This window comes from Eublepharis macularius, chromosome 4, assembly GCF_028583425.1.
Source record: "Eublepharis macularius isolate TG4126 chromosome 4, MPM_Emac_v1.0, whole genome shotgun sequence".
Lineage (NCBI taxonomy): Eukaryota > Metazoa > Chordata > Lepidosauria > Squamata > Eublepharidae > Eublepharis > Eublepharis macularius.
In genome coordinates this window covers 56,701,380-56,717,472 of record NC_072793.1, presented here as the reverse complement: position 1 = coordinate 56,717,472, position 16,093 = coordinate 56,701,380, and the positions used below count along the sequence as shown (strand labels likewise).

Genomic DNA, 16,093 nt, shown 5'->3' with positions numbered 1-16,093 from the left:
AACATTGTTTTGACTTGAGTTTTTCCAGACAGAGATGAAGTTCTGTGTGGAAGAGCGGGTATCCTGGTCATATATCCAGACCTTGACTCACATTGAGGTGTCTATGCTGCTTGCAAGGATTTTGCTGAATAATAAAAATGTAATCTGGGTCACAAGCAGATTTCAAAATGGAAAGTTCTAGTAGAGGCCTGACTGTCACATAAGGTCTCATCTCCAAAGTTGCTCTGAATCCCACCTTTTTGTCTTTCGTCCAATTATTGTATCTGATAACTCTCAGCAGAGCAAGACTAATAAAACAGTTTATTTATTGCTTTATAAATCTGTTGATATTTTTCATGAGATCTGAAACAAGTGAAATGGCTGGGGTCCAGAAGGCTACATTGGAAAGCAAACATCAAAACTATCAAATCAGAACACTTGATAAACCTTTAATATGGTGTAGTTTATGTTGTAGTGGCAGTTTAAACCCAGGCATCTTGAATCAGCAGTCCATGAAAAGAACTTTATTCAGAAAAATAGAAGCATGCACAAAATAAGATATAAGATACAAAGCTGTGGACCTTGCCTCTTTAAGCTAGCATATCATTTGCTGGAAGAATGCTAAGGTGCCTATCTGAATACATTCTCAGAAAACAGTATATACTATTTGCAGCCCAAGAAACTTGGAAAAACCACCTGAGCATGACAGAGTACTTTTTTCAACCCTGACCAAAACTGTCCATTTTAATTTATCAGCAATTCAACCTTCTGCCCTCTAGAACTTTTGTAAGCTTTGGTTATCAGAATAGAACAAGGGTTATAAGCTTTGTTGTTGTCATAAAGAGTCATGACCAGCTCTTTACAGAAATGAGTCAGCAAAGCACATTTTAATAGAACAAGGAACCTGATATAGATCAAATAACATGATATAGAAATTAAAAGACATAATATATAGACATAATATAAGACATAATATAAGACATATAAGGCTGGCCACATGAATGTGAATAGATTTGATACGCTTCTTCCATCAATCAGTCAGTCAGTCAATCAAATCAATCAATCAAATCAATCAATCAGTCTGTTTATTATGGTCAAATACCAGTGTAACACAGAAACCAGAAATTACACTACCGTAAAATACAATTTAAAAATGTAAAACCAATATACAATTTAAAATGTGATACCAGTATACACATTATATTAAAAATTAAAGTTATATACATATATATAACACATTATATTAAAGTTATATACATATATATAACTTTAATTTTTAATATAATGTGTATACGGTATCACATTTTAAATTGTATATTGGTTTTACATTTTTAAATTGTATTTTAGGGTAGTGTAATTTCTGGTTTCTGTGTTACACTGGTATTTGACCATAATAAACAGACTGATTGATTGATTTGATTAATGTGATTGATTGATTGACTGACTGACTGTTACACACACACACACACACACACACACACACACAGATATGAGCCCCGTGGCACAGAGTGGTAAGTGGCAGTACTGCAGCCCAAGTTCTGCTCATGACCTGAGTTCGATCCCAGCGGAAGCTGGGTTCAGGTAGCTGGCTCAAAGTTGACTCAGCCTTCCATCCTTCCGAGGTCAGTAAAATGAGTACCCAGTTTCCTGGGGGCAAAGTGTAGCTGACTGGGGAAGGCAAGGGCAAACCACCCCATAAAAAGTCTGCCAAGAAAATGTCATGATGCGACGTCCCCCCATGGGTGAGTAATGACTCGGTGCTTTACCTACCTTTACATATATATAATCACAAATGAGTATGTACAATAGTTATGGCTTCTTTATTTCATGAAAGATTTTAAGAGTCTGGAATCTCTGTGATCATCCTCTATTTTCACTTAATTTTTTAGAGTAGGGACAAGTAATCCAAAGCAACATAGCTGGTCAAAGAACATAGGACTGGTTCACATTCAACATGAAACCATTGTTTTATTTTAACTAGTTTCACTGGTTAGTGAAACTGGTAATGAGTCCAGTCATTGCACCCTAGTTTGCCAATTGCTGGTTTCAGTTCCACTGCTCTCTCCCCCAACTTCTCAGCACAGTGTCAGCTGATATCACAGCCTGCTTTGCAGTGTTCACCTTAGAGCCTTGCCATATTGACAACTATCTTACTGTTAGCTGCCTGCAATAGAGGGGCAAAGAAGCTGTGCCTTGCTTTGCCATCAGTTCACTTCCCATTTCTCAACAGTCCTATCTCTCATCCACACGAGATACTTGCAGCAAATGTTTCTTCTTTCCCTCATATTTTATTCATATGTCCAGGTAGATTTATGTTTCCCTCAAAACCACCTGCCAACCGCACTCTATGAGTGTACATGAAAACCCAAACAAAACCTTTGCAAAAGCCTCCTTATGCCCATCTGTTTCTATTTACACCATAAACACACAGGTAAATTACATTAAATGAACTTTGCCAAACAACGAAAGCAAATAACAAACAAGAGTGGATGTGAATGCTTGGTTGGACAGGAGCATGAGCCTTGACTTTAAAGCATATGCTTGGTTTCTGGCAGTTACCAGCTTCACCTTCATCCTCTTGATTATCTGCATATGGTTGGAGGAGAAATCCTGGAGTATCATGCAGTAATAACAATTTCGGTTATAGTACTCCTTACCTTGATAGTGTATTGGAGCAGTACTGATTATATTCATTCAAGGCCACACATTCAGGGAACTCCAACTCCAGGGAGGCTATCATCAAGTCCTCACTATCGAGTTTTATAATGAAGGAACACTTAACTGATGATGTACACCACCTCCATCTAGATTTCCAGGGGGTGGAGGCCCCTATCCTGAACTGGTTGCTTAGTTCCAGGTATGACATGTTGAATACCAGCTTGCAACCTTCTTCTGAATTGAGGCTGCACACCACATTACTATCCTGACAATGAAGAATGTGGCTTATTTCCTCAATGCAAAGATCTCCTAAGACTGGCAAAAGGTTATCCTGAATCTCTGATCACCCCATTTCTCCTGCTTGCTCATGTTCCACCACATACATTTAGGTCTTCCATGAGCAATTGTGCCATATCTCAAGAGGATTTAAATGCTTCCCATTTCATGAGTCTATGGGCTGTTATTGTGTACTGTGCCAACCACAACATTGGCCTGAATGATGGCTTTTGCTCCACTTGCAATGTGGGCTCTATTATAGGATACCAACACCTCATCCATGTAAAAAGGCTCTGAATTCTCCTTTCTACTTCCTTGGCCAGTATTCACAGATAAGCTCAAACAGTTCTGAAGTGCAGTCTTCCAAACTTTATCCCGTCTTCTAGCTATGGCTGCGTGACTTTCAGACCCTCTTAAGGACAAGAACAGCTTGCTACACATTGGCAAAAGACTCTAGACTACAGCAAGATTTGTAGTCAACTGTTCGTCTTTTTCAAGAAGTGAGCTAAGGGGAAAGTTATTAGGAGGGAGAGTCTTCAAGTAGGAAGCTAAAGAAGAGAGTTTTTAACATTTTATGTCTGTTTTAACATTTTATGTCTTATGAAGCAATAAATTCTCCATGTCCATTCTTGGCAAGATGATAAGAATGTAAAAGGTGCAGTTCAGCTGTCTGTGTTCTTGCAGCAAGAGATAACAGTGCCCTGCAGTTCATCATAAAAATTGTCTCATTCAGATTTATCAGAGATGCCCCTAAGCAAAATAAAGCTCCCAAGTATTTTTTATTACCCTGGATTTTTTGGCCTCCAGTACCTGTGTGTATATTTGTCCTGTTGCAAAGAAGGTATTCTGTGTTCCACATTATGATGTTAAAGCAAAGAGACTTGAATTGGAAAGCACTTCCTTGTTGACAGTATTCGTTCCTGAAAATCAGGAATCAGCCTTGTTTGTGCCACCTCCTCTCCTCCTATGGAATTCTGAAGCTTATAAAATAAAGTCTAAAGCATTTCAGCATTCCAGGAACACAAATTTGTAGTACATGATGGTATGATTTTTGCCAAATGCTTATAGAATGTTGAACTTCTCTTTTCATTCCCCAAGTGCTTGAAGGGAGACTCTTTTTCAGTGGCATGTAATTACTACGTGATAGGCCCTCCAAGGACTCAATTCCACATGCTGTTGAAATAGATGTCAAGACACCTTTGATTTTTTAAAATAGCAGCTAAGAAAGGGCACAATTTGGATAAGGACTGTGGTGTTGGGATGGGTGGGAGGCTTCACGTGCAGCATTTCCCAGTTGCAGCCCTTCCCCAGAGCTGCTATTGCCCGGGTACAGAGAAATTAAGGGTTTCTCACTATCAGTCCAGCAGCAGTTCAGTAGGGCCAGTTTGAGTTTAGGTGGCATGGGAGGGGGCGAGTGGCTCCAATCTATTTAGTCCCTCTTCCATCACAGCTGATTTTCAAGAAAATTAAAGCCATCTTGTGATCAGCCCTGAGTGTTCAGTATCTCTAATAGCTATGCCTTTCGTCACATAAATTCATTGATTGATTGATTACATTTATTGCCCTCCCTCCCTGCAAGCGGGCTCAGGGCAGGTTACAGCAATAGATAGGTTACAGAATTAAACAGATAAAACAGTAAAACAATAAAATCTCATCTTAATATAGCAACATACATTTCAGTATCCCTGCTGGGGCGCCATTCCCCTTTCCTTGCACACCATACACATGGGGAAAGAGGGTGGAGGTGCGGCTAACTCCTTGGCACATAGGGAGGCAGATGGACCATATAGCTCCCCCCCACTAGTAGGAGACCAGCAGGGAGGCTACTTAGAATGGATCCAAGTGTTGGCTTCAACCATATGCCTGGCGGAACATCTCCGTCTTACAGGCCCGCCGAAAAGATATAAGGTCTTGGCGGGCCCAAGTGTCTTCTGACAGAGAGTTCCACCAGGTCGTGGCCAGGATGGAAAACGACCTGGCCCTGGTTGAGGCCAGCCAAGCCTCCCTGGGGCCAAGGACCACCAGTAGGTATTTACCTGCTGATCTGAGGGCTCTCCGGGGTACATATGGGGAGAGGTGGTCAGGTATGCTGGTCCCAGTCCGTTTAGAGCTTTATAGGTCAAGACCAAAACCTTGAACCTGATCCAGAACTCCACAGGGAGCTAATGCAGCTGCTGCAGAGCAGGAGTCACATGTGCCCTGAATGAAATTCCTGTCAGGACACGAGCAGCAGCATTTTGGACCCGCTGCAATTTCTCGGTCAAACCCAAGGGAAGCCCTGTGTAGAGCGAGTTACAATAATCCAGTCTGGAGGTGACTGTTGCATGGATTACTGTCACTAGGTCATGGGTTGAGAGATAGGGGGCAAGTTGCCTGGCCTGTCGGACGTGGAAAAAGGCAGTATGGGCAGCTGCCGCAACCTGGGCCTCCATAGACAAGGAGGAATCCAGCATCACGCCAAGACTCTGGACCGATGAGATGGGCACAAGTGGTGCCCTATCAAAGGCCGGGAGCTGAATCCCCACGTCTACTCCCCCACGGCCCAAATACAGGACCTCTGTCTTCATGGGGTTCAACTTCAGTCTGCTCTGCTTCACCCATCCAGACACGGCCCCCAATGCTCTAATTAGGGCATCGAGAGCAGAGCCAGGCCGGCCATCCATCAACAGATACGACTGGGTGTCATCCGCATACTGATGGCAACCCAGTCCGAAATTTCGTGCCAGCTGGGTGAGAGGGTGCATATAAAGATTGAATAACAAAGGGGAGAGTAACGCCACCTGCGGGACACTGCACACCAATGGTTGGCTTGCTGATAACCTCTCCCCCAGCATCACTCTCGGTCCCCAACCGAGGAGAAAAGAGACAAGCCACTGCAAGGCGGTCCCTTGAATCCCCACATCAGCGAGTGCCAGCTATTATTGTTAACTAATGCAGTTTGTATACATTTTACAGAGTAACTAAGCAAAGGGATAGTTACTCAATAGAAGTTATTTAAATTTAGTGCTATAGGAAATTGTAATAAATACTAATCTAAACCAACAGTAAGTTCAAAATCATACGTGGAAAAAATACTATCTGATGGATAATAATGAAAAACATCAAAAGTTGTATTGAAGTTGACACAAATCTTCTCACAGGTATTACATTTTTTTCAGAAAAATGAAAAGTGGAATCTCTTTGCCTGGACATTTTGATTTCATGCTAGAGTTGCCAAATGGCCAGAGAAAAATCTGGCCTAGCTTGGCTTGGCCTGCTCTTGTACCTTTAACAGATGTGTGAAGTGCAGAAATCAGCTTTTCATGGCATGAAGTTAAACATTATCACCTGCTGGTTACAGCAGATCAGATAACTGCTCCAACATTGACATCCCAATTTCATGCTGACATTATGAATAAATAAGAAGTGCACAAGCAAGTACTTCAAAAAGGATAGGGTTTTTGGCACTGGTTCAGTTTACCTGATATTCATGAACATCAGTCTTGAAGCACCTTCAGCACTTTAGTAGTATCACAGGAGCCTGTTATTTGCATGTGAAAGTGACACATGCAAGGAAGAAATGCAAATTTCCTTTCTTTTAGACCAGTTTAATTATATTGCAGAATATTTATTTTATGCAGAAAATTCAGGCTAGATAGTTCTGTATTCATTTTTTGGCACGTGATATAGCCATTGTAAAGCCCCAGGTACAGCTTCAAGCTTCGCTGCAGCAACTTTGTCACGAAATGAGAAACTTCAATTTCACCAACTCTCCCCATTTTCTCTGCCCACAGCAGCAAAAGAGGCAAATCAATACCTATTCAATAAGATGCCTTAGAAACATTATTGGTATGCAATAATAGTATATATAGGCAGCTTTCACTGGGAGCCTTTGTTCTGTCAATAAGTCATGTGTTTAAGCCGTCCCAAAGGATTCATTGACACGATTGATTTCAGGGTCAGCTATGCCTGCTTCTAAGAAGTCCCTTGGTACAAATTTACATGATAGCTCATCAGGAATACTGAAAAGCCATTAGATGCCTGGCTCTAATGAATGTGACCTGCAAGCATTTAGGAAGGAAAATGTATCTGTGTATAATATGAACTTGCTGAGGTGTGTGCATGTTGAAAATATTTCATGAGCTTTGGTAGAAAAAATCTTTCCTGTGTGGTCTGTTGCTATTCAATGTTGGCAGAGCTTAAGCTATTAGGACCAATTCACATTTTATACATTATGCTATTACCTACCATGTAACATATGTGCTTGTGTGAAACGTCTGAAATACATAACAAGATTGGATTGGTACATCTCATTCAAATTTGAAATCATGTATCAGTCCTTTGATAGGAAATGATAGTATTGGCCCTTCCTATTTACATTAGTTGGGGCCAGAATGAGCCAAATATAAAACTTGGGAACAAAATTCCTTTTTTACGTCTACAAACTGGATGCAGCACTCATGTATCATCTGGAGCTAGAAACTAGTCTTATCCGACATATGCAGGCAGGCAGCTTCCTTCATAGCTGATAAATTAAGGAGATCTGTTGGATTTCTGACTATATCTGGTTATGGAAGCACAATGGAGAAATGGATCAGTGTTGTATTATCTGTTAGGTGTTGCAAAAAGATGTATGCATTATAACACAGAACAACTTCAGGAGCTGCCAAGGGTTTCAATGTACCCTGTAAGATCTTTACTATTTCATGAAGAAATGTACGACATACTGTTTTGATACTCTTCTGGATTTTAAATTACATGTGTCATGGCCTATGCCAGAGGGGATTACTGTTTCAGAAACAAATTTAAAACCCTTGGGTGCAAGAGAGTAATCATGAAATTTTCATGTCTACTGAAAGACTCATGAAACTATGATTAGCTAGGGAACCAAAGTTCCCAAGCACACCGGGTCTAATTTATCTCGGGACCATGATGAGTGGGAGAGATGCCATTTTTCTGAACCAAAACAATCTATTTGCCCCACTGTGGGCAGGGCCAGATCAAGGGGGCAGGGGGGGGTAACCTGCCCCCGGCACCACCAAAGACGGGGCGCAGCTTCCAGCTGCTGGGAGTGCGCGGCAGCTTACCACGTGGGAGACTGAGCGCAGGGTTGGGAGGCCCTAGCCTGCCCTGCCGATAGGGCGGCTGGCTAGCCAAGCGTGCAGGACCTCCCAGCTCTGCGCTCAGCCACCCGCATGGCAAGCCAGCCGCCCCAGCGCACGTCCACACTGCCACCGCTGCCAGCTGTGCGGCGTGTGTGTGTGTTCTGGGGCGGGCGGCACAGGGCAGCGGGGCAGGCAAACCACGCTGAGGGTCTCCTAGCCCTGCACTCTGCCACCCGCGCAGCAAGCCAGCCGCCCCAGCGCACGTCCACGCCACTGCTGCCAGCTCTGCGGCACACCGGGTGCTTTGGCAGCCAGCTTGACGCGTGGGTGGCACGCCTCCCGCCCCTATGTGATGCAGGGGCGGGAGGCACCAGCAACCCTAGATCCAGCCCTGACTGTGGGCTTCCACGTGCACTACACTGGAGGAGCAGTTTTGATTGGAGCAGAAATATGTGACTAAAGTATAGTTCAGCAATAGAATTTTGTATTTGATTTTTAAAAACTTCACAATAAAAATGTACTGCCTAATACAAAAGCAAATACTTGCTATAGTACCACCACTATGTTACCAACTACAAAATGTATGCTAGCGATGGCTTGGAACTTTAGGGCAGACATGCTAGGAGAAATATCAAGGGTCAGTGTGCTAGTCCTGTGACTTCTATGTCATTCCCATAAGAAATGTGTGAAATGTTGGAAGGCATGAGGACAGTTGCCAATAGGGCAACTTGGACAACAAGAAATCCCTGAGGGCAAAAGTTTTTAACCTGCACAGCACTGTTGTTTGCTCTTTCACTGCCAGTATAAAGTGACTTGTGTTAGTTTCTAGGTAGCATTCTCCACTAATATTGTTTGTCCAGCATCAAATTTGTTTTATTTGTCTTTTCAGAAACCTGAGTAACAACAAGATCAAAGAGATTCGAGAAGGTGCTTTTGATGGGGCTGCAGGGGTGCAGGAACTGATGTTGACGGGGAATCAGCTGGAATCTGTACATGGACGAATGTTTAGAGGCCTTTCAGGGCTCAAGACTTTGTAAGTATGAAACCAACTTTCACGATATTAGGAAGAGGAGAGACTGATGTTGCTTGCGTATCTTTAGTTGCTTGATCCCAGTTGTATTGAATGAATGCTGCTGGTTTGGACAACAAGCTGTTTGAGAGTAGAGATGGGCACAGACCGAAATACGAACCAAAGTTCATCACGAACCAGGGCAATTCATGGTTCACGATCCAGTGGTTCATCAGAGCTCATTTCTGATGAACCACCATGAACTTTCAGGTGGTTCATTTGGTTCGTTTTTTGATACATCACTGCAGACAGCCTGGTGCCAATCAATCAGTTTCCTAGGCAACGGGGGTTGGGCTTTCGGCAGACCTTATGTTGAGCCAAAAGTGACCTGGCCTTCTGCTGAAGTGGCCTTCTGCTGACCCGGAAGTGGTGGTTTGCTGGCCCGGAAGTGACTTTTCATGCTTCAAAACGAACCGGTTCAGGAACCTGAGCAGGTTCATGAAAGTTTGTGGTTCGTTACATATGACAAATCATGAACCACATGGTTTGTTTGTTTTTCTCGTTTGTGCCCATCTCTATTTGAGAGCAAGGCAAGAGTGTTATACATTGTATATGCAAAGGTTTCTGCTAAGTCGGTGCTGTAATTTGTTAGCAGGTTTTCTGTGGACTTGAGTTAGATAAGATCAATTTCTCTAACAATATTGAATACTTAGTAGCACTGCATATTCAAAGAGTTCCACAAACCTGAGATGTTTCTTAAACTGTGGATCAAGTATACAGTTCCTTAGCTGCAAATATGGTTAGCCTGTTTTTAAGACCAATTGCAGAAAAAGTTTGAGGGGTTTCAAAGTGATCACTTGCACAATAAATAGGTGTAATAACTCATTTGGTGTAGTGATTGCAAATCTTTTCACACAAACTAGTTTATGTTGCACTGCACTCACATTTTTCTAGCATGGAAACTGCTTAAAAATTCTTGATGCTGAAAAAAATAGCTAGAGCATCCATTGCTCTTCTGTGTGCTATTTAGAATACGTTTGCACAAGTGCATGGGCCTCTATTGGATATTGCCTGTGGCATCACTGATCTCTAGCTTTTAACAAGGAAGTATCCTATTGTGTCTAGGGGTGTGCAATTGATGTATTGAGTATATACCTCAATAATGGCTGAATCAGCATTATCTGGGTATATCAAATCAGATAATCCCAAGAAAATCAGAATCTTGAATACATTCATGCCAGAAAAATCGGTTTTATTTGTCAAACACAGCTCAGCCAGTTTAAAGCTAACTTGCTGCATTGCCAAGCTGTTTTTATTACTTTGTTTCAAGGGGAGTGAGTGAGGGTACAGTGAATGTGTAATGAGGAGGTAGCTTTTTCTGGTTGTGTTAGTTTAAAGACGTGATTTGCTGCTTGCTAGTATTTCTTTATATATTATTAAGAGTTGCTCTTGTAGGGGGATGGTTGCTTAACTGTTGTTTGCTGTTTATTTACTTGTTTCGTCTTGTGGAGAGAGTTGATTAAGCAATTCTTGTTTGCTTGCGTGCTTGCTTGCTGTTTATTTACTTGTTGCTTCCTGTGGGAGGGGGGGAATTGCTTAAGCTACTGTTTATTTACGTGTTAACAGTGTCCCTAGCTTCAGTTAGGATTTGGTGGGATTCTCTAATTTATGTTGGTTCCCTTTCTTTAGTTTGGTCCTGGTGGGATTCCATAGCTTCAGTTTGGTCCTGTTCTACGTAAACTAAGATTTGATCTAAATGAGTGAAATGAATATCATAAACCCATTGCTTTTTTCTGCCTTGTCTTTGGTTTGATGTTGGTTCTCTTGCTTTAGTTTGGTTTTGTTGGGCTTGGTTGGTTCAGCTTGCATTGGGAGTGGGACTTTCACTGGGAGTGACTCGCCAGGGGTTGCCCCTTTGCTTAAGGTTTCTTTGCCTGGAAAACCTTGGAATGTTTTCGCACAGAAAACAATAGAAGAGTGCCTGGGGCAGCTTGTTCAGGGGACCGTAGAACTGGATCCCTGAGTCTTGTCTTCCTGAAACTTGGAGGGTCTTGCGTGAACAGAAAGGTCTAGGTTCCCTGTGAATTTGGTGGGGTTTTCTTGAGAGTGCCCCCCAGCCCTCTAGATAGTTTCTCCCATAGGGAATAATGGCCAAATACATTAATGATTATCTAATAAAACTGAATCTGATTATAGACTCTGATATCTGGATCTGAATTATACTGCATTTTTTTTGCTGTACACCCTTAGTTGTATCTAGTGCAACATTCCTTTAAATCAAGGGGTGTTGATTAGAACTTAAGTCAGGCTCTATAAAATAAGTTACCTGATAAGAACTGACCCTGTAGGTGGTGTGAATACAGTAAAAGCATTTTTTTAAAAACATTGGTTTGTACAGTGTGACTGATAAGAATCTAATTGTATCATATGTAGATCACTAGAGGTTGGAAGCCTCCATGGAACATACTCTGGTTTGCCACATGCACTTCAAAAAGGGGCTGTCCACTTTGTAGTACGTGTTGTTGAGGGAATGGGGGAGGGCATTGGGGTTCATGAAATTTTAAAAATTATTTTCAAATCAAAATGTTTTTTATTTGAGCCTAACCTGTTGATTGCCTCTCTCGTACATTACCTTCTCTTTTCTGTCTCCTTCCCCGTTTCATCCTTCAGTTAATAAACTTCCATTTTCATTTTGAATTCTCTCAGGATGCTTAGGAGCAATGTGATCAGTTGTGTCAACAATGATACATTCACAGGACTAAGCTCAGTACGGTTACTTTCTCTGTACGACAATCGCATTACTACAATCACACCTGGAGCCTTCAATACCCTTGTTTCTTTATCTACAATGTAAGTAGTCTTGCTTTGATGACATCAAGTATTGAATTTTGCTTATATTAGCTACTTAAATGTAATTGCTTGAGATCAACATGATAATATTGGTTTTTTACTTATAATCATATTAAGATTTAATTTTTCAAAGTTACTTTATGGAATCTAGTTTCAGATGGGTAGTTGTGTTGGTCTGCAGTAGAAGAGAAAGATTCAAGTCCGGTAGCACCTTAAAGACTACAAGATTTCCAAGACGTAAGGGTTTGAGAGTCAAAGCTCCATTCATCAGATACTCATGTATCTGATGCCAGTCTTGTTGGTCTTCAGGGTAATGCTGGACTTGAATTCTGTTCTTTATGGAATCTGTAATTATTAAGATATACAATGCCACTTCCAGTGAGGTCCATATTAGAGATAAAATCTGAAGCCGAGAAAGCTTGCCTCAGGCTTTCTGTGCACTATATGCTAATGTGAGAGTTGAATCAGGGACTTCCTGGCTCACAGCTCAAGCTCTTAACCACTACAGTACTGTAGACCTTAATGAACTGCTACGCTTGATGTACTAGCTCTCACAATTAGGTTAGAAGTTCCCAGTGCTTGTGCAAAGTTAATTGAATGATCACCTATTCTGATGTTCTGGTGCTTTGCTCCTTTCATATAATATAGGTGTACCATGAACTTGCTGTCAGTGAAGTAATTTAGTAGGTATTTGTATGCTGAGTTTTGCGCTTAATCTCAGGTACTGCAATGATGTAGCTGCAATGGACTTAGATATTGTACCCAGAACATTTTATTAGACAGTGATTTCCCCATCCCCTTCTAGCCTGATTTGTCTAACTCTTCCTTTATAAACATCATTTTAAAGTACTTTCATGACTCAGATTCTCCAGGGCTCTCTATCTAAAATACTATAACTTTTGTTCTGGTTTGCTTGGTTTCTGCATGTATTAGATATTTGAAGTATGCCTCATCATTCTTTACTGTAGTTGCCATTTAGAAATGTTTACATTTCTTTTCAATAGAATATGGGTTTTTTTGTCCTTACAAAAGTTTAAGAATTAATCTGCTTATTGTAGCTTTCACTATGCTGTCATCACTGACAACAACTGAATGATTGCTGCCCTAACAATAGAATTTGCTGTAGCAGGAAAATAAGATGTTTACTTCACACATGTGTTTAAGTCCCTTTTTCTGGTTATGAAGTTAAATAGAATGTGGTTCAATCAGTCAAAACTTTTAAGTATCCCTATCATTTGACTCATGCAAATCCCTATACAATTGTGTACACATGCCTCTTATGTTACTTGCTTAAAAAGGACAGAAGAGTCACTTTAAAACGTCACCTTGGACTTTACTTGGTATTTGAATCAGAACTGTTTCTTTCCAAGTTTATACAGCTTTGCCCAAGATTGTGCCGCTTTAGTTGAGAGTTGAAACCCGCTCTTGATTTCTGTAATTAACTTGTATTTTTCCCCTCATCAGCAACATGTTAAAATGAAATATTAATCAACCACTTTTCAGAAAGCCTTACTGCCCTACTTTCATGTGAATAGCTTTATGTCTCTTATTAAGTAAGAAAAATTATGCTTACCCAACTGAATAACATTTCCCCTATAAAACATCACTGTTTGTGAGCTAGAAATCCTTTCTCTAATAGACAAAGTCAAGGTCCATCTTAATAATGCTGCAATTTATGGTCCCTTTCGAGTTCTTAAATTGCTTCTCATCAGAAGTAATCTTGCACAGAGGAGCTTTTTCACTAGCTGATGCTTTCAGTATCATTGCTCCCATGGTTCTGGCAACAGGCACATCATGATCTCAGTGTAGAAACGGCTTCAGTTTGACATTTAAGTGTGTCTGATCTCCAGTGCACTAATAAACAATGTCATTCCTATTTAAGGCATGATGATAACAAACTTGCAAAGGTACAATCCATTAAATACATGTATGAAACTAATTGCTTGGGAGAAAAAAACTGCTGTTTATCCAAGTTGACTTGTATTTGCATTACCTGATGGCCAACACTGAAGTTGTATTTATATTCAGCTGAAATTCCAAAATCATGTTAAGCTTTAGTACTTTCATTGATTTATTACTTACTGGTGTGAATATAAGTCAATTGAGTGAAACATTTCAGCTTCAGTTAGCAGTGGATCACAGTCTAAGAGTGGCTTTACACGTTCCAGATTTTCCAGGCAGGTTTATGAATTGCCTTGGGCATTTCCAAGTGTTATCGAGTGCATTTTTTTTATCCCACCCTTCTTCCAAAGAGCTCAGGGTGGTATACGTTTGATCTTCCCAATTTTAACTTCACAGCAACCCTTTGAGGTCAATGAAGCTGCAAGTGCCCACCCAATCAGCTTAATGGCAAAGGGGGAGCTTGAATTTGGGTAGCAAACACTGTAGCACATTGGCAATACAGAATATTTTTTGCATAAACAGATACTGGCTATAACCTGTAGTATAAAAGTCTAGAGGCTTTGCGGCCTATTCCTATAAGAAAAGATTCAGAATGTTTAAAACTGTTACTCTTGTCCTTGAAAGGATGAGATCAACTTAAAAACCGAGAGATTTAAAATTCTGGTACCAATTTTGCTCTTATTTTTTGGCTTGCAGCTTCTGAGCCTGCCAAATATATTGCCCCTTGTGATGTATTTGATCTTATCTTCCCATAACCATTAGATTCTCAGGATCTTAGCATGGCTGTATGCTGATCCCTCTTTCCCACTAGTGGCTATAAAAGTGTCACTGAAGTTTTATGCATTAATGTATTGTGTACTGCAGGGCTTGAACTTTGGCAGTGGAGTTACACCTGTGAGGATTTTTTAAATGTCTGTTACTTGCTGCTCTTAACCTTACTTGATGGCACATTTCCGTTAAGCTTTTGATATATGATGTGCACAACCAATTTTACTTTTTTAAAAAAGAAAAAACCTGCGCTTGCCAAAAAGGATTTGGATGACTTTTATATGCCATCAGTCAGTACACTTCTTACCATGATTTGTTGGCTTGGATTCCTGTTAGTTTATAACAGCTGGGCAGAAACTATATGTGGTGTTATTCTTTAGTTTATGTATTAGGTAGATGCTCTGTTACTTGCAATATTAATGCACAATGGAAAAGACACTGAGGGAGCAATCCTGAGCCAATCTGCTCAGAAGTAAGCAGCATTTTATTCAGCGGGGCTTAGTCTCAGAAAAATGTTGTTAGGGTTGCAGTGTGAAATCCAGATCTTATCTGTGTCATGAAGACATTCTATTGGCAAGCCACGCTCTCAGCTCCTTATCTCTGATTGGGGAATAACAGTAGCTACCTTAGTTGTTGTAAGGTTAAGAAATTGTATGTTAATCCATTTGAGTGGCCTAAAATGCTTATGTGCTTGCTAAATATTATTATATGCAAGTATAGGCTGGCTGCATCTTATGTTGGAGGGCCACTTCCTTGACAGTCATGATTTCTCAGCTTCCATTAATAAAAACATGGGATAAAGACAGTGGCCCTTTTCACACTGCTTACCTTCACTCGTGTTAAACACGCGGAAGATTGTATTTTCTTGCGTGAGATTTGTGCGATGTCGCGCAAATCTCGCGCGAGAAAACTTGATCTTCTGCGTTTTTAGTACAATGTTCCGCATCGTTGCAAGTGAAGGTAAACAGTGTGAAAAGGGCCAGTCTGGCCCACTCACGTCTCTGGTGTTTGGAGGCAAAATGCAATTACTGGACCGCCTCTGAAAAGATAGTTATCAGAATTTATTTGACTGAATGTCCTTTACTTTTAAAAATTCTATCTCTTGGCTTCTATAATACATGATAATCCACTTGATTTAATTTCCCTTCTAGTAATTTGCTGTCTAATCCATTTAATTGCAACTGCCACTTGGCCTGGTTGGGGAAATGGCTGAGGAAGAGAAGGATTGTCAGTGGAAATCCACGTTGCCAGAAACCTTTTTTTTTGAAGGAGATTCCAATTCAGGATGTGGCTACGCAGGACTTTACATGTGATGGTAAGAAAGATGATGGAATGGAGATAGAATTTTCAATAAAATCAATGCAACTATATTGGTCTGAAAGTTGTGGGCCAGCAGGGAAGTGTCACTAGCTCCGTGCACCCATTGCTTTATTCGGTAATAGTAGATTTAAACCATCCTTTGTATCCAAATTATCAAAATCTCCAAATTAACAGATAAGCATCTTCTTTTCTTTCCCCATCACTGTCTTTTGACTGCGTGTGTTGTGTGCATGTGTGCGTATGTGAC

At 40.8% G+C, this 16,093-nt stretch overlaps 1 protein-coding gene across 1 annotated transcript in view; it reads left to right on the top strand.

The window, feature by feature from the left end:
• Positions 1–16,093, top strand: part of SLIT3 (slit guidance ligand 3) — a 633,135-nt gene that overhangs the window by 458,705 nt on the left and 158,337 nt on the right. The window contains exons 17-19 of the mRNA XM_054977013.1: positions 8,887–9,030; positions 11,713–11,856; positions 15,678–15,841. Coding sequence (XP_054832988.1) covers positions 8,887–9,030; positions 11,713–11,856; positions 15,678–15,841 — 452 coding nt within the window. The remainder of the gene's footprint in view (positions 1–8,886; positions 9,031–11,712; positions 11,857–15,677; positions 15,842–16,093) is intronic.